Source organism: Lagenorhynchus albirostris, chromosome 16 (assembly GCF_949774975.1).
Source record: "Lagenorhynchus albirostris chromosome 16, mLagAlb1.1, whole genome shotgun sequence".
NCBI lineage: Eukaryota > Metazoa > Chordata > Mammalia > Artiodactyla > Delphinidae > Lagenorhynchus > Lagenorhynchus albirostris.
The window spans coordinates 3,503,397-3,529,642 of NC_083110.1; the positions used below are offsets into that span (position 1 = coordinate 3,503,397).

General features: G+C 48.6%; 1 protein-coding gene across 2 annotated transcripts in view; it reads left to right on the plus strand.

The window, feature by feature from the left end:
• The window catches only part of DISC1 (DISC1 scaffold protein), a 349,812-nt gene that overhangs the window by 46,790 nt on the left and 276,776 nt on the right, over nt 1-26,246 (plus strand). The window contains exons 2-3 of one of the 2 annotated variants that reach the window (XM_060126363.1): nt 8,487-9,442; nt 15,582-15,651. In XM_060126363.1, the coding sequence (XP_059982346.1) occupies nt 8,487-9,442; nt 15,582-15,651 (1,026 nt within the window). The remainder of the gene's footprint in view (nt 1-8,486; nt 9,443-15,581; nt 15,652-26,246) is intronic. The other variant, XM_060126362.1, reaches the window with a different exon arrangement.

The window sequence follows — 26,246 nt, forward strand, 5'->3', positions numbered from 1 at the left end:
CCCGCCGGCCTCACGCCTCTTTGGCATGGGCGGTCACGTCGTGGGACCCAGGGCTCCCATTGTCTGATCGAAAGCGGAAACCCTGTGTGGGGAGAAGATTTAGGACAGACGTATGGGGACAAGTTTTACATACAGAGCCGACTTCGTCCACGCGTAGCATTTGAAGAAACAAGAGAGGAAGATTCTGCAGAGAGACACGGTCTGCAGTGCTGTGAATGTTAAGTTTATGATGGGCTTGAACTCCAAGTGTGCTGGGAGGTTACACAGGACTCCCCCTCAAGCAGACGCTCCCAGCCCTGCTGCCCGTGGAGTCATCAGGGGAGCGTCCCCAGGACCCAGGTCTGAGTCTCCCTCCCCACCTGTGTGACGTCATCCACCTGGGGTGTGGCCTGGACTGTGGAACGTTTAAAAGATGACATTTCAAAGTGACTCTAATGTGCAGCCTTGTTTGGGAACCATGGATCCAAAGTTTCAGCGTTTCAGCTGCAGAGCCAGAGCCGAGGATGGTGGTGACCGTGAGCGGGGCTGGACACAGGGGCTGCATGTCCCTCACCCAACACCTCCTGGAATCACCAGTGGCTTCCTTGGGTCCCTTCTGGTTCTTTCTTTCCCGAGCCCTCCTCTTCTTCCAGAATTCCTCCCTAGATGGCATTGTCTACTCTCCTGCCTATTCTGCTCACACACGGTGAGCTTCCAACCCTCTTCTCTCTAGCGCAGGGCCCTGCCTCGTCCCGCCTCCACCTGGAAGCCCTCCGGGCCTGCACACAACCTTCTGGTCCCTCTTCCCCAGTGGCCTCGCCCTGCCTGCTCCCAGCCGTCGTGACCTCCTTCTTCATGCTGTCATACCTTCGTTCCTGAGTACTTGCTGTTCGTTTCGGTTCACCTCCAGGGGCACCTCCTCCCTGAGCCTTCCCCCGCCTCCCGTGTGGGGTTGCTCACAGCCTGGTCTGTGTCTGCTTCTGGGTATTTCTGCCTTCGTGCAGGGACCGCAGCTTTGAAAAACTAGCATAGAATATCTCACAGTTATAAAACTTATATATATGTGTCTGCTGTATAATTATACATTACATATGTATAATTGCATATACCGTTGGAGAATGGTAACACAGTCAGCACCCATGTAACCACCACCCAGCTTGAGAAGTGGAATATTACCCTTGAAATCCCTCCTGCATCCTGTCCCCCTCCCCCGACCAGTTTATGCTGTTGTTTATCATACTTTTGCTTTTCTTCATACTTTTAGCACATTGTTGTGTCCTATGTTCCAAGCAGAAGAGTCTGTTCAGTTTCATTGACTCAGGGCTGACATTGCAGCCAATTAAATCGCAGTTCAGCACTTCCAACGGCAAGACTGTTATAAGTGATGTCAGCAGCCCCGGAGTCAAAGCTCCTGGTCTTTGGGTGACCAGGAGGCTGACGGGAGAACAGACAGAGCTTTGCTCTTACAGGGGCCCCGAGCCTGCGCACCTGTTGGCATGTGTACCTGCGGCGCACGCGGCTTGGAAGATGACGGTGATGCTAGATCAGGGTAGGGGGGCTCTGCTCGCCCAGGGCGGCTGATGAGTGATCATGTCTGGGGAACAGCCTGCCTTTCAAGGGGATGGAGAGTGTCAGCTTGTGAATTCGAGATGTCGGCAAGCCCGATGCACGATTCTGTGGCGGTTACCGGCTGGTTTGGAAGGGAGGGGCCGGGGAGGACTCCTCCCTTGTGTGACATTCCCTGTCTCTGTCTATACATCTGTATTCCTATAAATATTTGTGTATGTATGCACACACTTGCACGTGTCTTTTTATTACACTCAGGCACGTGTGCACCCACGAGCACACGCACACACACACACACACACCACACACCCTGGTCCTACCTGCCCATAGACGGTGCTGTTGAAAACATACTTCCTGTTGGACTTCTAGTTTTAGCCCCGACGGAGGCTTAGGTCCTTGAGGATGGGGCTGGCTTCTGTTGGGTATGGGGATGTTTAACATGGATATGAGCGTAATAGTGGAAGATGACAAGGAAAGAGAAAGACATTGCAGACCTAAGGGATGTTTTCAAAAATGTAGGCATCTGGGTAAGTAGTTAGGATGCTTCTGGAAGGGGTTCTTTGCAGAAAGATTGATATTATCATGCATTTGGCCCTGAAGTATTTCTGTGTCTAAATGTTTGTCGGGGGAGGGGTGCCTATGACGCTCAGAGGACAGTGGGCTCCTTGCTTGTTGTCACATAAGGGACCTGGGATGGATGTGGCGTGTGGAGCAGAGGGCCCCTTTCCTCTGTGTGCCGCGGGCTTGGTTTTGCCCTCGGTTTGGTCTCCTTGTGTCCTTTCTTGCTCCTGTCTGGTCTGTTCTCCACAGAGGGATCTCTTAAAATTTGCACGTGGGATCCTGTCTCTCTCCAAAGGCCTCCCATTGCTCTTGGGGCGAAGACCCAGTCCCGATGCAGCCCACAGGCACTGCAGTGTCTGGCTCCGTCCCGTCCCCTGCCTGTCACCAGTGTCGCCCACCGGCCCCCCCAGCCCCGTTCCTTCCTCTCTCAGACTGTTCCCAGCAGCCTCCCCCGGGACCTCCCTATACCTCCCACTCACCTGTCAGGTCGCAGCCAAATGCCACTCCAAGACCCCGCTTGACAAAGCCAGGGGCCCTGTCCCCTGTGGCTGGCCACCACCGATCTGTCCGTCATTCTCCCCGTCCGCGTTCATCCGTGTGGTTGCGTGGTTGCCACCTGCCCCCTGCCCTGCCCCCAGGATGGCCAACCCCAGGAGGGCGGGGCCCCTGTGATCACTCACCGTGCTTCCTCTAGGACAGGGTTTGGGTCCTCCGAGAGGCAGATGCCGAGAGGGGGCGAGACGTGGGAGAGGTTTTTTGTTTTTATCTAATTAATTAATTAATTGTTTTTGGCTGTGCTTGCCCGAGGCATGTGGGATCTTAGTTCCCTGCCCTGGGATCGAACCCGTGCGCCCTGCAGTGAAAGCACAGAGTCTCAACCACTGGACCGCCAGGGAAGTCCCAGAGACCTGGGAGAGGTTGAGGGAGATGCCGCTGAAGGATAAGGGAGGGGGCAGGAGAGCCTGCCAAGGACCCTGGGATGGAAGGAAGGAGGTCTCACAAGCAAGAAAGTTCTGGTCCGGCTGACGGGGAGCTCTCGGGCCCAAGTTGGTTGTCAGAGTCATCCTGAACCCCCCGGGCCTGGTCCGCATTCACCCCATCCTTCCCTTCCACCCCAGGAGGTGAGTTTGGGGGTGGCACATACATTGGGGAACACTCTGGGGCTCAGGGAGTCCTCTGCTTTGCTGAAGGTCAGAGAAACGTCAGGTTAATCGACTGAGCCAACCAGGGGAGCCACTCATTTAACTTCCAATGGAATTCTCCTTCCTCTGTGGTTGAGTAGCCATTCCATCTGCGACAAGTTTTGTGCATGACTTACATCCCCTGCTGGATCATAAGAAATCTGGGGGCGGGGTCGGTGTCCTGCCCTTGTCTGCACCCCCACCCAGCATCCCATGTTCAACCAGGACCGGTTTTGTTGACGTGGATCGCACAGTTAAAAGGGAAACGTGGTGAAACTTGATTTATTTCGCACCTGCACTTGTCCTGCTCACGAGGTGCTTATTACAGTGACCTGAAGGTACTTCCGAATCCCCAGGTGCTCTCTGAGCTATCCGGGAAAGGCGAACTTGCGCTCAGTTGCTCAGTCGCTCAGGCAGGTGTTTGTGCTTAGTGTATCTGATTGGGTTCTGGTTCTTGGAAAACAAGTTAATCCACAGGGATGTGTGGTTTCTTTATGACTCAGAACCTTTGGTTCATCTGAACGTTTTATAAAAGTGTATGCCCCGACCATGACAAACAGGATTAAAATTCCTTCCATGCAAACCATAAATTCATTCATGTTTCCACTGTGCATTTATACCCAGGTCACATTTCATAAAGTGTTTGTGTGTTTGCTTTTCTCTGTTTTTTGCGTCCTCAGCAGCGGCCTCTGAGCCCCTGTGTTTACACTTCCCGAGGCAGACGTGCTTTCCCCACGGGGCCTTAGAGTCACTGAGGGTCTTGCCCAAGCCCACCTGAGCATTTTGTGTAGATTTTAACTTTGGGGCTTGGTTTTAAGATCTTCTGAGTAAATTCACGAGTATCATTTTTTTTAATTGCGTATTTGAGATTTCCTATTCAAAAATGAGTATGATCTGACCGACGTATATTGATGCCTCCTCTGTATACTAGGAGTTTCGGGGGGAATTGTAAGGACTTCAGGAAGCTTCTAAGTAGCGTAAGTTGGGGACAATTTATATACAGCAAAGAAGATAACTGACAGTGCTGGGTTTTAATAAATCGGGGAGAGGAGTGGTGTGGCCTCGTGGTGAAGGCCTGGGAGCTGGGTGATCTGGACGAAGTAGTTGATGGGGAAGGGGCTGGAGGATGGGGGGGGATCTGGAGATGGAGGGAGAGCGTTAGAGGCAGGGCAGACAGGATTCTTGCTGACCTGGCTGGTAACATCGGCTTTCTCGAATTTTTCCCATAAGTTATGTAAGTAGGCGTTCCTGGGTCCCTTATCCAGACGGTATATGGAAGCTCTTTGACATCTGGGTTTACTCAAAGCCCCTGTCTTTCACTTCCCTTCAGTCTCAGAGCTCTCTGGGCTGGATGGGGGTGGAGTGGGGATCCCACATAAACAGGGACCTGCAGGTCTGCGCCATGGGAAGGAAGTAAGACACCTGCGCTCCCCTCCCTAGAACCTGTTATGGAGCGTGGGCTGCACGGGATGGAGAAGGTTGCCTGAAGCTTTGTCTCCACCCCAGGCTTTCTGGGGCCAGATGGGCAGAATGGAGCCATCTCTGGGTTTTACAGAGAGCAAAGGGCACGGCTGGTTTCCAGGCCTTCCCTCGTGTTGCCATGATTGACTTCCTGTACCCTCGAATCTCTGTTCCCAGAGCTGACTGCAGCAAGGTGTCAGGAAGGAATCTTCCTCTCAAGCGCTGAATGCGTCATAACCCTTTCTCAAATGCCGGGTGTGTAGGCAGGGCTTGGATTTCAGGTCAGATTGCAGGCAGGATATATAAGTAATAATTGGTTTCTGGCCAGAGAGACATCATAAAGTTCCTCAAAAAATAAAAATTAAAAAAAAGTGGAAAGGGGGACTTTGGTTATGGGGAACCGGGGTTTTCCCTAGAGATTTCAGAGCAGCTGTGTGCCCCATCTGGGTTTCTTCTGATCGTTCTAGCTCATTCCAGAGGTGCCCTCCGGATCCGACTCTCAGCTCCTCCGCCCTCTCTGGAGGGTGAGGATTGATAGTGTGTGACAGTCTTTGTTTCTGAGGTCACCTTCTTGGAGGCTCACACCCGGAGTGGGGCATGTCTGGAGCACAGGTGGGTTCAGAGGCTGGGCCACCCCCATTCCCGACCGCTGCCTCTCGCTGTGGCCTGACAGCATCTTACCAGAAACTCCTCCCACCCCCAGGAACACAGGCTCCCCTCGGGGAACTGCTTGGCACGGCAGCTGGACCTGGCCTGGGGGGGACTTCGGACCCTTAGTTGAGTGGCTTTACGAAGGGCTACTCAGACCCAAGGGCCCAGAGGCATTTGAAAAGAAATGAAATTTCAAGCAAATTATTTTCCACGTAGCATTGCTTTTTAACTTCAGAAGGGTTATTTGGGTGATTGGACTTGTATAAAAAAATTAGTTAAAAGTCTCTTTAAGCCAAAAGACAATATAGATGTCACAGGACTTCGTTCTCAGGATATGAAATTGCTGGATCGTTTGCCTTTGGTAACTGAAGCCAGAATTCAGTGTTCTCTACTTTCTTTTGGATTCCTTGTTCTTGAAAAACTGTTTTGCCGGTTCTCCAGGCAGAGGAGAGTTCATCCTTCTAGGCCTCCCTTCGCCCTGTCCCGAGCCCCTGCAGCTCTGTGCTGACTGCCCCATTGGTGCAGGCGCGAGAGCCCTGAGGGAAAGGACGGGTCTCCTTGGGACCAGAGAGTATGGTGACGCCACTTGGTCTATTTAATTTTTTTTTTTTTTTGCGGTAAAGTACGTATAACATAGAATTACCCTCTTAGCCGTTTGTAAGTGTACAGTTCAGTGGCATTCAGCACATTCACACCGTTGTGTAGCTGTCACCACCATCCATCCACAGAACCTTCTCATATCCCCGAACTGAAGCTCTGTCCCCACTGAACACTAACTCCCCCTGCCCCCCCAGCCCACTGCCTGCCTCTGGCCCCTGGCAACCGTCCTTCTACTTTCTGTCTATGAATTTGACTCCTCTAGGGACCTCAGATAAGCGGAATCAAGCTATATTTGTCGTTTTGTGACAGGCTTATTTCACTTAGCATCTTGTCCTCAGGATTGAGGTTCACCCATGTTGTAGCCGGTCTCAGAATTTCCTTCCTTTGTAAGGCTGAGTAATTTCCTACTATGGATAGACCATGCTTTCTCCATCCATTCATTGAGGGCTACTTGGGTTGCTTCCATATTTGTCTACAGTGAATAATGCCACTAATGAACACGGGTGTACAAATATCTCTTTGAGACGTGATTTCAATTCTTTTGGGTATATACCAAGCAGTGGAATTGCCGGGCCGTGTAGTAATTCTATTTTTAATTTTTTGAGGAATTTTCATGCTCTTTTCAGCTGTATCATTTTATATTCCCACCTATAGTGCGCACTGGTTTCAATTTTTCCACATCCTTATCAACACTTGTTATTTTCTCTGTGTGTGTGTGTGTGTGTGTGTGTGTGTGTGTGTGTGTGTTTAGTAGTAGCTAGTAGCCATCCTAGTGAGTGGTCCAATTTGGCCTATTAATGATCCCTCTGTACATTTTCTATACATTTTCCATATGTCCTTTCCTACTGATTCCAACTTTGCATGGAAGAAAACAAAAATAAATGAAGAAAAAAGAAAATTCTTTCTTCTGACTTTTTGTCATTTCAAGTTCATCCTAAGTGATATACTTTGAGGCAAAGGGTACAGAAAGAGCGTGTGTTTGGGGCTCAGATGGGCCCCAGTCTGTCCGTCCGTCCATGCATCCATCCATCCATCCATCCATCCATCTATTCTCCCTTCCCTCCATCTATCCATGCAGCCATTCATTCATTCACCATTTATCGAGCAACTTAAATGCAGGGCACGATCATAACACAGTGGTACCCTAGATGCCCAGTGCTGTCTGTTTACCATGACGAGGATGCTGGGAGCATCTGTGTTCTGGGAGGTGGGGAGAGATGCGTGGACCCGCCGGGGAGCTGTACTCCGCTTCCTGCCACAGACTGTGTGTATGTACGGCTGTGCTTCGTGCTGTCTGCTCCCGCTTTTACCCTCCCCATCCAGTCTCATTTGAGGTGCGGCAGGGCCCCAAAGTGAGAGCACTGCGTGGGCTGAGTCAGGAGACTTTGGCCCTGGTCGCTCGGCCACTTGCAGCTTTAATGTCTCTGAGCCTCCGTTTCCTTAGTGACGAAAGGGAAGTTATAATTCCCGGTCTGCTTGATTCACATGACTTTGGTAGGGAGCAAAGGAAATTAATGCGGATGAAGACACATCATGAGTAACGGGGTGCTTTAAAATGTTGAAATAGTAACTGACGCTTTCATCGCACTTATGAGTGCCAGGCACTGTTCTGAGCTGCCCGCCTCTAGTAACTCGTGTAGTTTTATGCTCACAACCGCCCTAGGAGAGAGGTACTGTGGATATTTCCACTTTACTGATAAGCCAGCTGAGGCACAGAGAGGCTAAATAACTTGTGGAAGGTCACACAGCCAGCAGTGGCACAACCAGGTTTGCACCGGGCAATGAGTTGCCAGAGCCTGCGCCCTCCAACTGCTGTAGCATCATGCCTCTGACAGGTATCAGCCATCTTCACTGTTTCTGTCCCTCTCGCATAGCTGGGAAGGGAACACAGCCCCTGGTCTGGAGAGCACAGCGAGCAGGGCCTCCTGTAATTCCCTGTGAGGTGAATAGATGGGCATAGATTGTGTCCCTGCCAGCTTTCCACGGTCCGCAGGTGTGCAGGGACGTGGGTAACTCAGATGATGAAACCACACGTACGTGTTAAGAGGAGCCGTGTTAGGTGACTGGATCGCATTTGGGGGAGCGCGCTGGCATTCGGCTGCAGATCGTTTGCCTTCCAGACCTCTCCAGGGTGAAGGTGCTGATACTCCTAAGAGACCACCGGGCAGGAATGCTGGAGGCTCAGAGGAGCTGCCGGCGTTGTGCCTGCAATGTGCCCGCTGACGTGTCGGCACAACTCACAGCAGGGCCAGCCGTTCAGCTCAGCAGAGGAGCTGGGATGCTGTGCTGTGTCTGCACATGCTAGGCGGACGCTTTCCAAGGATAATCAGAGTTTTCATTCCAGGTTGGCCCGGGGACCACTGAGCCAGCGTCTCTGACGGATGCCCCGAGGGATGACCTCTGAACCCGGGGATGTTCTCCAGGTGCAGTTCCAGCTGAACCAGGGAGATGTGCGTGTTTACGGTGCTGTTTTCTCTTTCTTCCCAGGCAGTGAAGATCGCTTACGACCGGCAGCGTCTTTTCGGAGGAGGCGGCTGGCATGGAGGCCGGGCTACATGAGAAGCGCAGCTGGGCCCTGGATCGGGTTCCTCTCCCCGCCAGTGGGCGCCCTGTTCCGGGCCCAGGGAGGGGCGCGCGGTGAGGAGTCCCACCACGCTGAGTCCAGGGCCGAGCCGTGTGGAGGCCAGTGGCGAGGTCCCTCGGTTGGGAGCCCCGTTCCCAGGAGCACAGCAGCCTTAGCTCTGACCTCCGTGGGCCGCCGAGGCCTGGCTCTGGTGGCCGTGAGAGGAAGCCCAGGGCTCCGTGGGACTCAGCCCAGGGCTGGTACCACGCTGCCCAAGAGGCGCCCCGGGGACGCCGGGTGTCCGGGGGAGCTGCCATCCATGGACAGTCACGAGGCCCCAAGCCCTCGCCAGGAAGCAGTCTGGACCAAAGGCTGTCTGTCCCCGGAGGAGGTGAGGGGCATCAGCTGCGGCCTCGGAAGTGGCCCCGAGGCCCCCTCCCCCGCCGCCGGCTCTCAGGATGTCTTCACCTCCAGCTTTAGTTTCATTCGCCTCTCCCTGGGTTCCGCTGGGGAACGGGGAGAAGCAGAAGGCTGCCCGCCATCCAGAGAGGCCGAGGCCCCGCGTCGGAGCCCCGAGGAGACGGAGGCCAAGGCTGCCAGCTTGGACGGAGCCCGCGAGCACCCGCGGGTCCTCTCCTCCCCCTTCGCTCTCAAGGCCCCTCCGGGCCTGGCAGACGCTGCGCAGACCTCGGGGGGCGGCCCCAGGCTGGAGTGTGAGACGCTTCCCTTGTTGGACACGGATGCCACCTCCTCCCGCGCCCCGGACCCCTCGTGGTTGGAGGGCGGCAGCTCGGGGGATGCTCTCCGTTGGGACCCTCTGCTTAGCAAATGCAAGCTAGCACTGTGGCACTGCCTGCAGGGCCAGCAGAGGCGGCTGGAGGTGGGTGTCTCCCCGGCCTGTGGGCTGGTGGTGGTCACGGCTCAGATTAGTTCTGGACAGAGGGCAGGAAACAGCACTTCTGGGCTTGCCCAGCTCCCTGCTGGCAGCTCCTCTGGCGGCTGGCTGCAAAAAGATGTTGCCTCCCTGCTGTCCCTTCTCTTTCAACTTGAACTCGAATCTGTTCTCATTTTCTCTGTCCCTTAGATGCTTAGGTTCGTTGCCTTTGGGCTGCAGGCCCTCTGCAGTACCTAGCCTGAGCGATGCAGGGTTAGCTCAGCTGAGCTTTGCTTTGAAACAGGGGGTTGGGGCCAGGGAACAGGGGAGATGCAGCTGGCTGGTGTGTGGACAGGGTAGAGGGATATAAACACAGTGTTGCTCTGAACTGGCGGCGAACCAGAGCTGCTTCTGCGTTTACAGCACTCACGTTGTGCTGTAGCCGTGGGAGCTCCTGACGTAGAGCCGGGACACTTTGTTTCTGGTTGCTAAACCTCTCAGCCCCTCAGTTTCCTTATTTAGAGCTGATAACACCACACGGGATTGTTCTGTGGTTCAAGTGGGAATGTAAGTGCTTTGGAAATTGGGACAGGATGTAGAGATGTCGGTGCTAGCATCATGATGTTGCCGTCCACCCAGTTATCTGAGGGGTGGGTACACCTGGGAGTAGGCGGGGTGTTCTACGCCGAAGGGTTCCCAGAGAAACCCGGGCGGAGATGCTTTGTGGGGACCCATTGGCTCGTCCTGTTGAAAGACTGTTTCCCTTCTGGGGTGTGTGCATGAGTATGTGTGTGCATGTATATGCGTGCATGTGTATGCGCGTGCGTGTGTGTGGCATGTGTACACGTAAGCAGGGAAGTAGAGCCCATCTCGTCAGGATTTGGAAGGAGTACCTGAAAATGGGAGGCTCAGGTTCATTCCCAGCAGCTGATCTCATTCACCCTCGATCCCTTACCTGTGGCCTGATGTTCCTGGCCCCGTCCCTGTTTGTCCTGTCCCAGTCCAGCCATCGATTTGTCACCCAGGGAGACAGTGCAGCTGGGCCAGCGTGGGGGTCTCTGTTCCCAGGTGATGCGTGGAATCTTTGAGCCAGATGGGTTCCGAACTGATGCCACTGTCTTCCCCACCAAACCCGTTCTAACGGGCCTCGCTGTCGATCTGTAATTGTCGATTTGAGTTAATACAATCCATCCAGCTCCTGAGAGGAGCTGCAGCCTCTTCGACACCTCCCTCCACCTTGCTGCCCACCTCTGCTCCACCTCCAAGCTAACCCGCTCTCGCGGTCACGGCCACGGCCCCTGCCTGGTTCAAAGCCTTATCTTGCTCTTGGGTCCTGCAACAGGTTCCTGATGTAGTTACCTTCCTCCAGTGTCTCTCTTCTCCCGTTCATCCTCCGCGTGGCCAGCAGCGTTATCTTCAGGAACACTGCTGGGATGGCGTCATTCTTTGGCTTAAAGCCTTGGGTGGTTGGTTGCTTCTCTCGGACGGTCTCCAAATTCCTCATCCTCACAGTTGAGACCTTTCCCGACCTGCTCCAGCTGCCTGGCTATCCAGATGCCTTACTGCTGCCGGCTCAGCCACGGGGGGCTGCTTCCTGTTCCCGTGCCTCTGGCCTCTGCCCGGAACGACCTTCCTGCACTGTGCCACCTGCCCAGCTCTCCTTTTCCCTTCTGGTGTGACTTCAAAGCCACTTCCACGTGAGACCTGTCTTACCGCCCGAGACCAAATGATTCCCTCCATTCTCTTCCGTTCCCACAGCCCTTTGCACGTGCCCCATTACAGCACTCGTCACGTCAATAATCCTTTGTTTGGCGTCCAAGTTCCTCACTTGACCACGAGCTCCTTGGCTACAGGTCACTTTGCTGAGACATTTTTGGATGCCTGATGCCTCACATACTGCCTGGTGCTTGATTAACTTTTAGTTTTAGTGAAATAATTTATCTTGCTAAGATGGGACACAGGTATCTAATTGATAGATTTCTTGGATTGACTGTCAGAGGCATAAGGAGGGATGCTGAGAGCTGCACATAAAAGGATCCAGACACTCAGTGGAGGTTTGCACCATTGTGCTTTTCAGACTCTAAATGCCAGTTTCCAACACTTCAGTTCTGTGAGCTTTAAAAAAAAAATCTCGGCAACATATCTGCATTTCTCTGTTTCAAAAATCCAAGTTTTGACCCAAGTCAAGCAAAAGTAGAATGCGGTTATAAAGACTAGCTTCCCTACCTCCCAAATAACTAAACAAACAGAAACTTGCCTGGCAATGGGTCCGCTGCCGTCAGTTCACGAGATCCGGCCCCCTGGGTTTTGGCGGTGCCAATAGTTTTTCCCTTCCTTTTAACTCTTCTTACCCAGATGTAGATCGTGTCCTCCTGTGAACCTAGGAGTTTTGGTAAATTGGAGTCTGTGAAACCCTGAGTAGATGTGCTCTCTGGGGGCCCAGCTGTGCCACGGGTTCACCATGCCAGTCTCTGCACTACCGAGACACTGGGGGGCCCGGGAGCTGGAATTCCAGGGTCTGTGGCTGGGGAGAACCACCTTGACTCACCTTTTGGATTTCATGATTTTTAGTTTTAAAAAGAAATAAAACCCACCCTCGATATAGCTCTTCTTTTCTCCTTGATAGCCCACATGCAGCTTTTCAAAATGAATAATTGGTCATAACCCACTGCAGAGTTATTTTGTGGGGTCTTGGTTACTGCTGGGTCACCCGTGGGCTCGCACTCCTGGCAGGCTGGTGGGACTGCCTGGGTGGGAGCCCGGCGCTTTCCTTTCCTTGCTGTGTGACCTGAGGTCATTTGCTTCACTGTTCTGTGCCTCAGGACGCTCTTGTAGAGGGTGGAGGCAACCACAGCCCCTACCTCATTAGATCGTCGTGAGGATTAAAGTGCCTGTCCACGTGCAGGGCTTCAGACCGGTTCTGGTACCTAGCAAGAAACCAGAATATTGCTCATTATTAACATTAGAGAAATAGCTCAGCTTAGGAGAATTTGAATTCTAATTTGAATTAATGCAAATTTGAATTCTCCTAATTCAAATTAGGAGAATTTGAATTCAAAAAAGAATTCAGTCGTCTCCCCACAGTTCAAATTAAACTCGTATCTTGTCTCGAATGGTAGGCTCTGGACACAGTTTATCTGTTGTTTAAGTATCTTTGTTTATGGTCATCCAGCACCTGGACGGCGAGAAGCATGATGTTCTTTCCAGTGATTTGAATGTCTGATGTGTGGAAGAGGGATGACCTTGCTTCAGGGCAGTGGGAGTGACAGAAGGGACTCGGGCCAGGGTGTAGGACTAACAGGAAGGCAGATTTTGCTTCAGGTGGAGGAAGAGGTGGAGTTGTGTGTGATGAGGGAGACCTTGCTTTTTCCATCATGTTTGTGCGGAGACCCCAGATTGCTCATTTGGGCTACAGGACTGGGGAGAGGGTTGGGCTCTTCCAAAAGATCCCTTGAAAGATGGGGATTCTAGTGTTCCGGCACCTTTCAGATATTATATTCTACTCCCTTCACCCCCTTTCCCCTCTCCTTAAGTAAAAATGCAAATCTCAGGAATTTGAGTTTAACTCCTTTTAAATACAGTCCATCCTCCGTATTCGCGGATTCTGTATTTGAGAATTCACTTACTTGCTCAGATTTATCGAAGACCAAAGTCAGTGCTCACTGTGCTTTGCTGGTCGTTTGTGGACATGGACAGAATGGCTAAAAATTTGAGCCACCCGACATGCAGTTTCTAGTTGAGGTCTTGTTTCAGCTCAGACTGTAAGCTAGTGTCCGTTTGGACTATTTTTTTTTCACATCTTTATTGGAGTACAGTTGCATTACAGTGGTGTGTTAGTTTCTGCTGTACAACAAAGCGAATCAGCTATACGTATACATATATCCCCATATCTCCTCCCTCTTGCGTCTCCCTCCCACCCTCCCTATCCCACCCCTCTAGGTGGTCACAGAGCACCGAGCTGATGCCCCTGTGCTATGCGGCTGCTTCCCGCTAGCTAGCTATTTTACGTTTGGTAGTGTATATATGTCCATGCTACTCTCTCACTTTGTCCCAGCTTACCCTTCCCCCTCCTCGTGTCCTCAAGTCCCTTCTCTATGTCTGCGTCTGTATTCCTGTCCTGCCACTAGGTTCATCAGTACCGCTTTTTTAGATTCCGTATATATGCGTTAGCATACGGTATTTGTTTTTTCTCTTTCTGAGTTAACTTCACTCTGTATGACAGACTTTACGTCCATCCACTTCACTACAAATAACTCAATTTCTTTCCTTTTTTGGCTGAGTAATATTCCATTGCGTATACGTGCCACATCTTCTTTATCCAGTCATCTGTCAATGGACATTTAGGTTGCTTCCATGTCCTGGCTATTGTAAATCGTGGTGCAATGAACATTGTGGTACATGACTCTTTTTGAATTATGGTTTTCTCTGGGTATATGCCCAGTAGTGGGATTGCTGGGTCGTATGGTAGTTCTATTTTTAGTTTTTCTTTTTTCTTCTATTTTTAGTTTTTTAAGGAACCTCTATACTGTTCTCCATAGTGGCTGTATCAGTTTACATTCTCACCAACAGTGCAGGAGGGTTCCCTTTTCTCTGATGGCCTTTTGTTTTTCACATTTGGTAAAAAGTTTTTTTAAAAAAATTGTTTTTATTGGAGTCTAGTTGATTTACAATTTCGTGTTAGTTTCAGGTGAGCAGCGAAGTGATTCCGGTTTTTTCTTTTTTTGTTTTTTTTTTGCGGTACGCGGGCCTCTCACTGCTGTGGCCTCTCCCGCTGCGGAGCACAGGCTCCGGACGCGCAGGCTCAGCGGCCATGGCTCACGGGCCCAGCTGCTCCGCGGCATGTGGGATCCTCCCGGACCGGGGCACGAACCCGTGTCCCCTGCATCGGCAGGCGGATTCTTAACCACTGCACCACCAGGGAAGCCCCGAAATCAGACCTTTTAAATGTTTAAACTTCATGTTTCTTCGTCCCACATTCCTCATTACCCCTCTCTCTCGGAACGTGTTTCTCCCGGAGAGCCTCACGGGTCACTCCCTAACCACGTATATGCATCTTTGCTCAGATGTCACCTTCTCAATGAGATTTTACTGACAATCGCAACCCCACCGTCTGCCAGCATTCCTGACCCCCCGACGTGTTTCGACTTTTTCCTTCTTTCATAACGCTAATCCATTTCTAAGGCTCCATAAAACTTACTTATTATGTTTATATTTTTGCCTTCCTACACGAAACTGTAAAGCTAGAGGGCTAAGAATTTCCTGCCGTTAGCTGCAAGCCCTCAAACAATGCCTGACACTTAGAGTAAATATTTGTTCAATGGCTCGGATCTTGTGCATAAGTACAAGTACAGGTGACGACAGCCAGAGAGAGGAAGAACTTTACACATGGACTGGTGGGGGTGACACCTGAGCCAGGTATGGAAGGAGAGGTAGGTGTGAGCTGGCAAAGGATGGGAGGAAGCAGGTTTTCAGGGAGCAAGCTTAAATCCACTCATCCATAGGCTAAGAATCTCCCTGCAGAAAATCCCAGGGCCTCCTGTTGAGAAGAGAAATAATTACAAATGAACACGTTGGTGATTCTCAGACAAGTGATGGGATCGTTGAGTCCACATGCGTGTTAAGTAAGACACTGCCCTTTTCTGTAGTGGAAGGGGTGTGAACCGTAGGACGTCTTTGGTAAAGTCCTTCTTTTCATTCTTGCCACGCCCTCAGGACACGCTGTCGAGTTGAAGTTCATGCTTTTCTTCTCTTGGTCTCTCTTCTAACGTTGGTGTGTTTACTTCCATAATTTTAATGTGGTGTTTTGAACAGGAACCATTTGGTCAGGTCAGGAAATTAGTATTCCTTTTTGTTATGCATTTTTCACACAGGTAAGGGCACAGCGTGATGTTTTTGTTTAAAATAACATTCTACCTCTTTTTGTGGATTTTATGCTCCAATTACACTTTTTCTCTGTATAACTTTTTTTGGAGAAACAAATGCATCTGGCATCGAAAAAACGTACATTTGTGGTTCTTTTTTTAAAGGAGAATAAAGTGGTTCAGCTTCAAAATAGTTTCTAAGTGTTCTTAGCTTTAGCAACATAAGTTTGCGTGAATGCGATTGTAATTTGGTTTTCATTTTTTCCCCCTTCAAACCAACATAGGTAAAATCCTTAAGATTAAAACTTCAGAAACTTCAAGAAAAAGCGGTTGAGGAAGATGATTATGATAAGGGTGAGTTTTACTTTGCTTATTGATTCTTTCTTCCTTTTTTCCATAATGTCCAATTTCTCTTTCCCTCCTTACTTACCCCTATCCTCCACACCCCAGATGAATCACGTACTCTGTTCCTTTGATCACCTCCACTCAGTAACAGTTGACTATTTTACAACACTGTTATTTTGTGGATTTCGAAGCACTTGATGAGCAATAATCCTTTGGGTCCTAAGTATAACTTTATTGATTGTCCAGAAACACTCTGAGTACTGGCCAATATAAGTTATATTAACTCATCATCTATCTGCCTAAGGTGTGATACACCTAAACGTTATTCACGCATCAGAAAATGTTTGTTGAGCACCTACTGTGTGCTCGGCACTGTGGAAGGAATAGGAGAGTGAGGTGGATACAGTATCTGACCTCGGGATGCCTGTGGGTATGAGCCCTCGTGGAGCTTTCTGACTTCATGGTCTCGGGGACCAGGTGTAGGAGATGGGATGAGCTCAAGAGATGATGCCAGGCTGTGTCAGTGGGCACGAATGTATCCAAATGCCCGTGTGGATGGCCTGAAGTAGCCAAGCTGGACAGGAGAAGTCATAACATGACGACGGAAGAGCTGGTCAGAAGCCCGAAAAAACAGAACGAGACACCCAAACAGGAGTTGGGTCATAGCAGACGAGGGCAGTCATGGCAGCCGAGGGGACACAGGGTGTGCTGTGCTCAAGGGAAGGTCGCAGGTATGGTTGGCTTGGGAAGGATCTTAAGGACGCAGGTGCCGACTGCAATATCTCACACCCATGTCTGCTGGGTCAGGGGAAAAGAGAGGGCCTAAAAGGACTCCCAGCTTCCCCCAGCCACTCATGAACTTGAGGTAGACTGCCGGTGATAACCAAGCTTAGCACACCGACGTTTGGTCTGGAAATGCTGTAGATCTAAGGGTCCCCAGGAAGCGGGGTAGCCTTGAGGCTTGGTCTTCAACCTCATGGGCCCATATTCTGGTTTCCCAGGGGATTTGTCACAGACCATTAGGAAATGGGGCGCTACAGGAATGGGGTGAGCGACTTCCACAAGGAGGGTGCAAATCCTATTCTAGGAGACATCCGGAGCTCTTGCTGTCTGGAGTCCTCATACACCATTGGGGTGGGGCGTAGAGAGTGATGGGGGTGGGAGGAAGGAGAGGAATTTGGGGATGGAGGCGGAACTCTGTAAACTCTGCCACTTCTCTTTGACAGGCCGTTTCGATTTCAGAATGAGGCCAGATGGAGGGTGAGGGGTGCGGGAGAGGAAGCAGGTCCGAGGCTTGGGGAAGTAGCCCGTTCCCCCCGCCCAGCTGTAGACCAAGAGCAGATGAGCTGTTCCTGGACCAGGGGGCCCCTGGGGGCTTCTGTCTCCGGAAGACAATTACACCTAGGTTTTGAGGCTCCCAACTGTGGCACACGTTTATTTTCTCTTCCACGGGCTGAGTCTTGGTTCCTTTAACAACACGGCTCTCTCTGTAACACACAAAGCTTCTGACACAGGTGGAAAACCACGCCCTCTTTTTCTGATCAAGAAAAACTTGGACATTCTGGACGTGGTTCTCTCGACGGGCTTCATGAAATGAAGGCCTCACTTCTTTAGTCTTTTCTCCAAATGTCTCTGAAACACCTCAGGGGACGAGGTTGAACGGGACACACCTCACAGGGAAGCTAAAAGAATAAAGGCACCTTTGTCCAGTGTTTCTGCCTATCTTTTTTCCTTGCTTGTATGTCACTGTGTACCGAAGGAAAAGTTTTGGGGTAGGCCCAGCATTCTGTACTTTCCCAAGCCTTCCAGGTGATTGGGGTGCATGTTGACATTTGGGCAAATGCTGGTGTAGGACTTTCCTCCATGGAGAATCAGGCCTGTGGTACAGTGGCCAGCTGAGTCCGGCAGGTGGGGTTCAGTCCATGGGCCTTGTCCCTCCTGGTGGAGGTGGCAGTGTATCTAGGCCCTAAGGGGTGAGTAGGATAAGCTGGAAGGGCATTTTACAGAAGGGCCAGGAGCTGGAAGAGCCACCACTGCTCTAAGCCCCCATCCCAAAGTCTGCTTGCCTTGAAAGGAGATTTGAAACGGGCTATTGTCTGAAACGGATCGCTGCAGGGCCCAGTGCATGGGCATGGACTAGCACATAGTAGGTGATCAATAAATTCTCGTAAACTGATCGCTATGGCATTAGGGAAGCTTGGACAGCGTTGAGGTGGAGAGCTTGTTGTCATGAGATTTGTTGAGATAGGATTTGAATACAATTTCCTTTCTCCTCTAGTTTATGCAGGGTTACTAATAAACATTTTCAGAGTTGCTGAGAATTTCTTGCCACTCAGCATTTAGTCTTCGTGTGGGCTCCCTTCTTTTTCTGTTAGCAGCAGCTGTGCTGCTGTGCTCTGTCTCTGGGGACGGCGTCTGCCGGTGTCCATGAGGTTAGCCAGTAGCATCTAGAGGGTGACCTTATCCCCTTGGTTTTTTTTTTTGCTTTTCTCTCTTTCTTTCTAGATTCACTCATAAAAATGACTTTGTGTTCCGGAGCAAGGAGCCATAAGCCCAGAATAGGAAGTTCCGTGTTTTATCTCATTAAAGGGCTGGCAGAGTTACCCGCTGATGCCTTGTGGGGAAACCTTCTCAGGCCTCTAATTACATCTCTCCCTCACTAGGGAAGGAAGATTAATATTTCCTTATATTCTTGCATAAAGCTGGGAGGGCTTGGGAGAAAAAGAATGTTGCTATTTGGTATGTGCTTAGGGTCTTTCTCCTAGAGGCTCAAAATGCTCATCGGTTTCAGCGCATTACTGCTTATCCCATGTCCACTGGGGGGCAAGGATGAGACCTCAGAGTCCCACAGTGGGAGACACTGCTGTCCAGAGATGGGGGAGGAGCGACCAGGGTCTGTGATGTGCTGGGAGGGAGAAAAGCAGAGCGTGGACCATGATTTTCTTTCTTTCTTTCCCTCCCTCCCTCCCTTCCTTTCTTTCACCTTAAAAATTTTTTTTTAATCTTTTTTTTTAAACTTTTAATTTTATGTTGGAGTAGAGCCGATTAACAATGTTTTGATAGTCTCAGGTGCACAGCAAAGTGACTCAGCATACACAAACGTGTATCTAGTTTCCTCCAAACTGCCCTCCCATCCAGGCTGCCACATAACATTGAGCAGAGTTCCCTCTGCTATACAGTAGGTCCTTGTTGGTTATCCATTTTATTGAATAAATATAGCAGTATGTGCATGTCAATCCCAAACTCCCTAACTATCCCTTCCCTCCACCCTTCCCTGCTGGTTGCCGTAAATTCATTCTCTAAGTCTGTGATGGACCACGGATTTCAATATGGTTACTGTCCTAGCTGTTCCTGCGTGGATCTGTGGCCTCTCACACGCCCTGGCCTCCCGTGTCCCCCAGTGACCGTGTCCGCTACCCGCGGCGCAGAGCTGGCCTTCCTGCTTGTCTAGACTTTCCTTCTTGGAGTGGAGAATGGCCAGCACTGACTTCCTTTCTCTCTCCTTGTCTCAACCAATAGTCATCGTGACAGAATTCTAGCACAATAAAAATGTGAGGCATTGAGAGAAAAATGATCACAGCAGAGGCCAAGCATGAAACTGCTAGAAAGCGGCCGGTTCTTGTCTAAGTTGCCATCATTTTCTTTTTTTTTCTGAATTCTTTCTTTAGCAAGATTTCTCTATCCACAGTGGCTCTTTGGTGAGTGTGCAGATTATCGAAGCCAACAGCCCTTCTTTCATGGGGACCCCACTCTGAATGTCCTCCCGGGGCTTCCTGAAGTTTAATGCCTTCTCGTCTCAGAACTCAGACGTGACTGAGCACAGCGAAAACCCCCGGATTCCTTTTCACTGCATTTCATCCGAGCCTAGGAAGCAGAAAACAAGCTTGAGTAGAATCTGGTCATTTTTATACCCGCAGGCCAGCAGAGTCAGTGGGAGGCGGGTACCATGCTGGGGTCCCCAGAGCAGAAATGTGACTCTCGGCAGCCTGTACTGTTTTTTGTGTTCTGACTTGAAAAGAGCTGCCCTGAACTCCGATGTGAATGTGGGTGCAGCGTCTGTCCGCAGCCTCCTGCCCACACCGTTCCCTCCTCTCCCCACCTCCCAGGGTCTGGAAACATCATCCTTCTAGCACGTTATCCACAGGGCTTACCCTCCGTTGCTCTGAGGGGTGCTTGTAATGTCTCCCCTTGTCCTGGGATGCCAGGGCTTCCATTAAACACACAAACAGAAGCTCAAATCTCAAGTAGGTGTTACTCAACTGATTGCACCCTTATCACTTGTGAAAAATGCCACAAGAAACATCCAAGTCACCATCAACTGAGACCTTGGCCAGTTCCCGGGAGGAGGTGTCACCACCCTCGCTGTCAGGCGAGGCCATGGGAGCTGCTCAGAGAGGACCAGCGTGTGCTCCGGCCGTCCTTCTGCTTGGCCTCCGGCCTCGCTGGGTCTAAAGCCTCTTGCATCCCAATGTGGAAAACAGCTTTGTAGGAGCTGTGGGGATAAAACCTAGCTAGGAAGGTTTTGGATTCTGGAAACTCTTATTTATGTGACCACCAGGGAAGGGACGGATGAGGGCTCCACGCTGGGGATGCATCAGGAAAACGGTCCGTGATTTTCTCTAAAACCATTAGGTTATTAGGAGCTGAGCACTCGCGTTAACTCAGTGCTGATCTCTAGCATCATTCTCACAAGAATGAAAGCTTGTGTGTCTGCCTCCTATTTTAGGTAAAAATTGAAAAGTTGGGAGACAGGCGAAACGTAAAAACAAACGCCGCAGAACGAGCATATGTACAGTATGCCATTTACGTCCCTTGGTTGCATTGTCTTTGGGTCTTTTCCTCTTTACAGGAGAATCTCTGATTCTGTGAGCTAAGGGCGGAGATCTCAGCCAATGGTGGCTTTTAGCATCACTGTGTGTGCAGGTTTGTGTGCTGGCATTTTTCACGCGTGCTAAGGGTGCGCAGTCATGAAACACCTACTTGGGATTGGAGCTGGATAAACCCAGAGGGCTTCTCTACATATGGTATCTATCCCTTTCATTTGTAGCAGATTAAAGCATGATTTCAGCGTGATGCCGTTTCTTCCCCGTGTTTCAGCTGGGTGCACACCCCGCTCTTTCTGCGTTGGTGTTAAGTGTGAGATGTTAGACCCCCTGGTGCTCTGGGGGTAGAAGCACAGGGGAGCGGATGTCCCTCTTCGTGACCGCATCACAGGTCTCTGGTTGGCCTCTGCTTTGCTTCCCCAGTCGTGAGGAAATTGGTCTGCCCTGCGAGGGTCACGTGGGGTGTGGTCACGGTCATTATTCGTGATGAAACCTGACAGCGCCAAGGTTAGACGTGCTGCTGAATACCAAACACCAAGACAAAAAAAACCGCTCTTTTTCCACTTCCTCTGTCTAATTAGTTGGAACTTGGACACACTTTCTTGCGGGCTGAACTGCAGCACTTTTTAAACTGGTGTTAGTAGGTGGTTGTGTTGATAGTGGACACGTCTTCCTCTCTCTCTGTGTACATGCCTGAGGCTCTGCAGGTGACACCAGTCTCTCAAGCTGGAGAGTCTGTGACGCAGCAGGACGGCAGGCAGGAAGTTCCTCCTGTGCTGAAGCTGCTCCCGCAGGTTTTCTGTGTTCCTGCCTCTCTCCTAGAGTGGCTGACAGGCTGGCTGGGATCCCAGGACAACAGGCTCGCCTGCGGGAATGCTCCATCTGGGTCCAAGGAGCTCAGCTGCTCTACAGGTGGCCATACAGGACAAGGCAGTGACTTAGATTATCTGGGGCCAGCTCACTGGGGTACAGTGATCACCACTCCTGTAAGGGCGTTCAGGACTGTAGAAATGTCAACAATTTCACTGTTTCAGGTGAAATTGAAACTTCAGCTGTTTTCAAGCAGCATTTCCCTTCTGTCTGCCAACTGTGAAGTAGCCAACACACCTGGAAGGGATGTGTCTGTGATTGGGGCCAAAGCCTAAACAGGACTGAATCTTCCCACTACAATGATTTCAGGTCCAAACTCTGTTTTCAGTACAGATGGTTGACTTTCCTTTAGCAGGAGGAATGTGCTAGTTGCTTGGGCTGCCATAAGGAAGCACCACAAGACTGGGCGGCTTAAACGACAGACATTTACTTCTCACAGTTCTAGAGGCTGGAAGTCCAAGATCAAGGTGCGGGCAGGGTTGGTTCCTTCTGAGGCCTCTCTCCTTGGTGTGTAGATGGCCGTCTTCTGCCTGTGTCCTCACATGGTCTTCCCTTTGTATGTGTCTCTGTCCTAATCTCTTCCTCTTATAAGGACACCAGTCCTATTAGAGTAAGGCCCACCCTAATGACTTCATTTTATGTAAGACCCTGTCTCTAAATACAGCCACATTCTGAGGTCTTGGAGGTTAGGATTTCAGAATATAAATTTTGGGAGCACACAATTAAGCCCATAATGAGAGGCATAATGGACTTAGGGCAGAGTTAAATACTAAACACACACAGGTATTTCTACAAACGTTTGAATACTTTGGTTTGACCACTCTGTGGTCACATGTAGACATTTGATAGAAAAGTTTAAAAAAAGGGGAAATTCTGTGACTTGAGTAAGTGGGTTGACTCTTCCTTTCCCTGCGCACAAAGGAGCCTGGCTGTTACTGGCATCTTGTTTTGTCCAAAACTCCACAGCAAGTTAAGAGCAGAGCCTGGCTCTTAAGCCAGTACTTCATGTACATCACTCTTTCACATGAACAACTATTTACTGAAGATTTGCCAGGTTTTCCAGGCTGTGGTGAACCAACACGTGTGTAAGAGATGACCTCCCCTCAAGGAATGTTAGCTTAGTTGGGATAAACAATATGTATATAAATATGTGAAAGTTCAGTTAACATAATTGTTTTTTTTTTGTTTTGTTTTGTTTTTGCATGAGGACCTCTGCTTTCAAGAGAAAGAGACCCAATTTAAACTAGTGCCAGAAGAAAAGAGGATGGGATGACTGGGGTCAGGGGATCAAGGGTGTTAGGACCCTCACTTTTCTCTCTGTTGTTTGACTTATTCTCTCAAAACACTTGTTTCACTTATCTGTTGCTTCATGTGGTAGGCTGAAACATGGACCCCTCTAAAAGACAGCCACATCTTAGTCCCTGGAATTTGTAGGTATTACCTTATTTGGAAAAGGGTTTTTGCAGATATGATTAAGTTAAGGATCTTGAGATGAGGAGATTATCCTGGATTATTTGGGTGGGCCTTAAATGCCATAACATGTGTCCTAATGAGAGTGAGGCAGAGGGAGATTAGACAAACAGAAGATGAGGAGGTGATGTGACCACAAGCCAGGGAATGCTGGCTGCTGCTGGAAGTTGGAAGAGGCAAAAATAATTTGAAAAAGTACCTAAACAGATGGACCACTACAGCTTTCAACCATAAAAAAGCCCCGCAAACCCAGAAAACCATGGGGAAGGAGGAGAAGCTAATTTCTAGAGTTACCACATTATTTAATATGTTACCAAATATTTAAATGTCTAATTTTCAACAAAATATCAAAAGGCATACAAAGAAATAGGAATACATGGCCCATTGAAAGAGATAAAATAAATGGACAGAAACCATTCCTGAGGAAGCCCAGGCATTGGATTTGTTAGGTAGAAATTTAAAGCAGTTATCGTAATGATGTCCAAAGAGCTAAAGGAAACATGGACATAGAACTAAAGGAAATCAGAAAAATGATGTACAAACAAAATGAGGATATCAGTAAAGAGGTAGATATTACGACAAGGAATGAAATAAATTCTGGAGCGGAAGAGTATAATAAAATGGATATTCACTCTATAGGTTCAGCAGAAGAGTTGACCAGGCAGAAGAATGAATCAGCAAACTTGAAGATACAACGATTGAAATTTTTAAGTCTGAGGAGTGGGAAGAAGAAAGAATGGAAAAAATTGAAGGTAGCCCAAGAGACTTCTGTGACATCATCAAGCAGAGCAACATATACCTATGGGAGTCCCAGAAGAAGAAGAGAGAAAAGAGCAGAAGAATATTTGAAAAGATAATGGCTGCACACTTCCTAAATTTGATGAAAGACATGAATCTAAAAATTCAAGAACTAAATGAATTACAAGTAAGATAAACTCAAAGAGACCCACATGGGAACACATTATAATCAAATTGTCAAAAGCCAAAAACAGAATCTTGAAAGCAGCAAGAGAGAAGCAACTCATCACATATAAGTGATCCTCCATAAGACTGACAGCAATTTTCTCATCAGAAACCATGGAAACCAGAAGGCAGTGGGAAGATACATTTAACATGTGGAAAGAAAAAAATTTGTCAATCAGCAATTCTATATCCAGCAAAACTGTTCTTTAAAAAAATGAGGGAGATATTAAGACATTCCCAGATATTAAAAGCTAAAGGGGTTCTTTACCACTAGACCTGCCCTGCAAGAAATGCTAATGTGAATCCTTCAGGTTGCAGTAAAAGGACACTAGACAGTAACTTAAAGCCATATGAAGAAATAAAGAATACAATCATGGCAAATACATGGGCAAATATAAAAACTAGTATTATTGGTTTATAACTCCACTTTTTATTTTCTACATGATTTAAAAGACAATGCATAACATCTATAATTTATAAAATTCTAAATTATGTTATTATAAAATTATAAATCTATTTAAAAGGATGTAATTTGTGACAATAATAATGCAAAGGGGGAGCATGGAACCGTATAGGAGCAAAGTTTTTGTAAGCTACTGAAGTTAAGTTGGTATCAATTTGAATCAGATTGTTGTAACTTTAGGATAGTAAATGCAATCCACATGGCAACCACAAAGGACTATCAACAAAATATACACAAAAGAAAATGATAAAGAAATCAAAACAGTTCAGTACTAAAAAATCACCTAAACATAAAAGAATACAGTAATGGAGGCAATGAGGGACAAAAAGAAGATATACAGAAAATAAACAACAATGGCAGAAGTAAGTTCTTCTTTATCAATAATTACATTAAATGTAAATGGAATAAACTTTCTAATAAGAAGGCAGAGACTGGCAGAATGGATACTAAAAAAATGATCCACCTACATGCTGTCTAAAAGAGACTCACTTTAGACCCAAATGACCCAAAGACACAAATAGATTGAAGTGAAAAAATGGAAAAGAATATTCCATGCAAATAGTAGCCAAAAGAGAGCCGGAATGTCTATACTATCACACAAAATAGCTTTAAGTAAAATACTGTTACAAGCGATAAATGAAGCATCATATATTGATAAACTATTAATTTCTCAAGAAACTCTAACAAATTTCAACATATATACCCCAAACAATAGAGCCCCAAAACATATGAAGCAAATATTGACAGAATTGAAGGGAGAAATGGTTCTCCAACCGTTGGAGACTTCAGTATGCCACTGGTGGTTGATGCTGACTGTCTACTGGTACCTGGCTGGGACCATGGCTGGATCATTTACCTGTAGCCTTTCCATGTAGCTGCTTGGCTTTCTTACAGCATAGTGATGGCATCCTGAGAGAGAGAGATCTAGGCAAAAACTATCACTTATTGTGGACAACCTTGGAAGTCGGGTAGTGTTACTACTGTTGCATTCTATTCCTTAGAAGTGAGTCACTAAGGGTGACCCATACTCAAGCACAGGGTCATTAGACTCCATCTGTTGATGGGAGGAGGGTCTAAAGAATTTGTGGGCATCTTTAATTAGTTAATATTTTATTTTAAAATTTTTATTGGAGTATAGTTGCTTTACAATATTGTGTTAGTTTATACTGTACAGCAAAGTGAATCAGCTATACATATACCTATATCCACTCTTTTTGATTTCCTTCTCATTTAGGTCACCACAGGGCATTGGGTAGAGTTGCCTGTGCTATACAGTAGGTTCTCACTAGTTATCTATTTTATACATAGTATCAATAGTTTATATATGTCAATCCCAATGTCCCAATTCATCCCACTCCTTGCTTCCCCCATGGGGTCCATACGTTTGTTCTCTACGTCTGTGTCTCTGTTTCTGCTGTGTAAATAAGATCGTCTCTACCAATTTTTTCAGATTCCACATATATGCGTTAATGTACAATATTTGTTTTTCTCTTTCTGACTTACTTCACTCTGTATGACTGTCTCTAGGTCCATCCATGCATGTCTCTACAAATGACCCAATTTCGTTCCTTATTATGGCCGAGTAATATTCCATTGTATATATGTACCACATCTTCTTTATCCATTCCTCTGTTGATGGACATTTAGGTTGCTTCCACATCCTGGCTCTTGTAAATTTGTGGGCATCTTTTTAAACCACCACAGACTGCCCTCTATTCTCAGATGCTTTGACATTCTTTCCATGTGCAAAATATACTCATTCCCTCTCAAGACCCCTCAGAGTTCTCATGTATGAAGGCATCAGGCTCAGGCTTGATGAGTACAGGTCTAACTCAGGTACAGGTGCAGGTGAGGCTCCTTAGGTGTGATTCCTTGAGCATGGCTTCTTGAGTTCAGTTTCTCTGGATGATCTGAACACCTGTGCACTAACAAGATAGGCTGTCAGCCCCCATGATCCCAACCTACGATGGTGGGACCGGCATAGGATAACTGCTAAAGACACTTGTTCACAACGG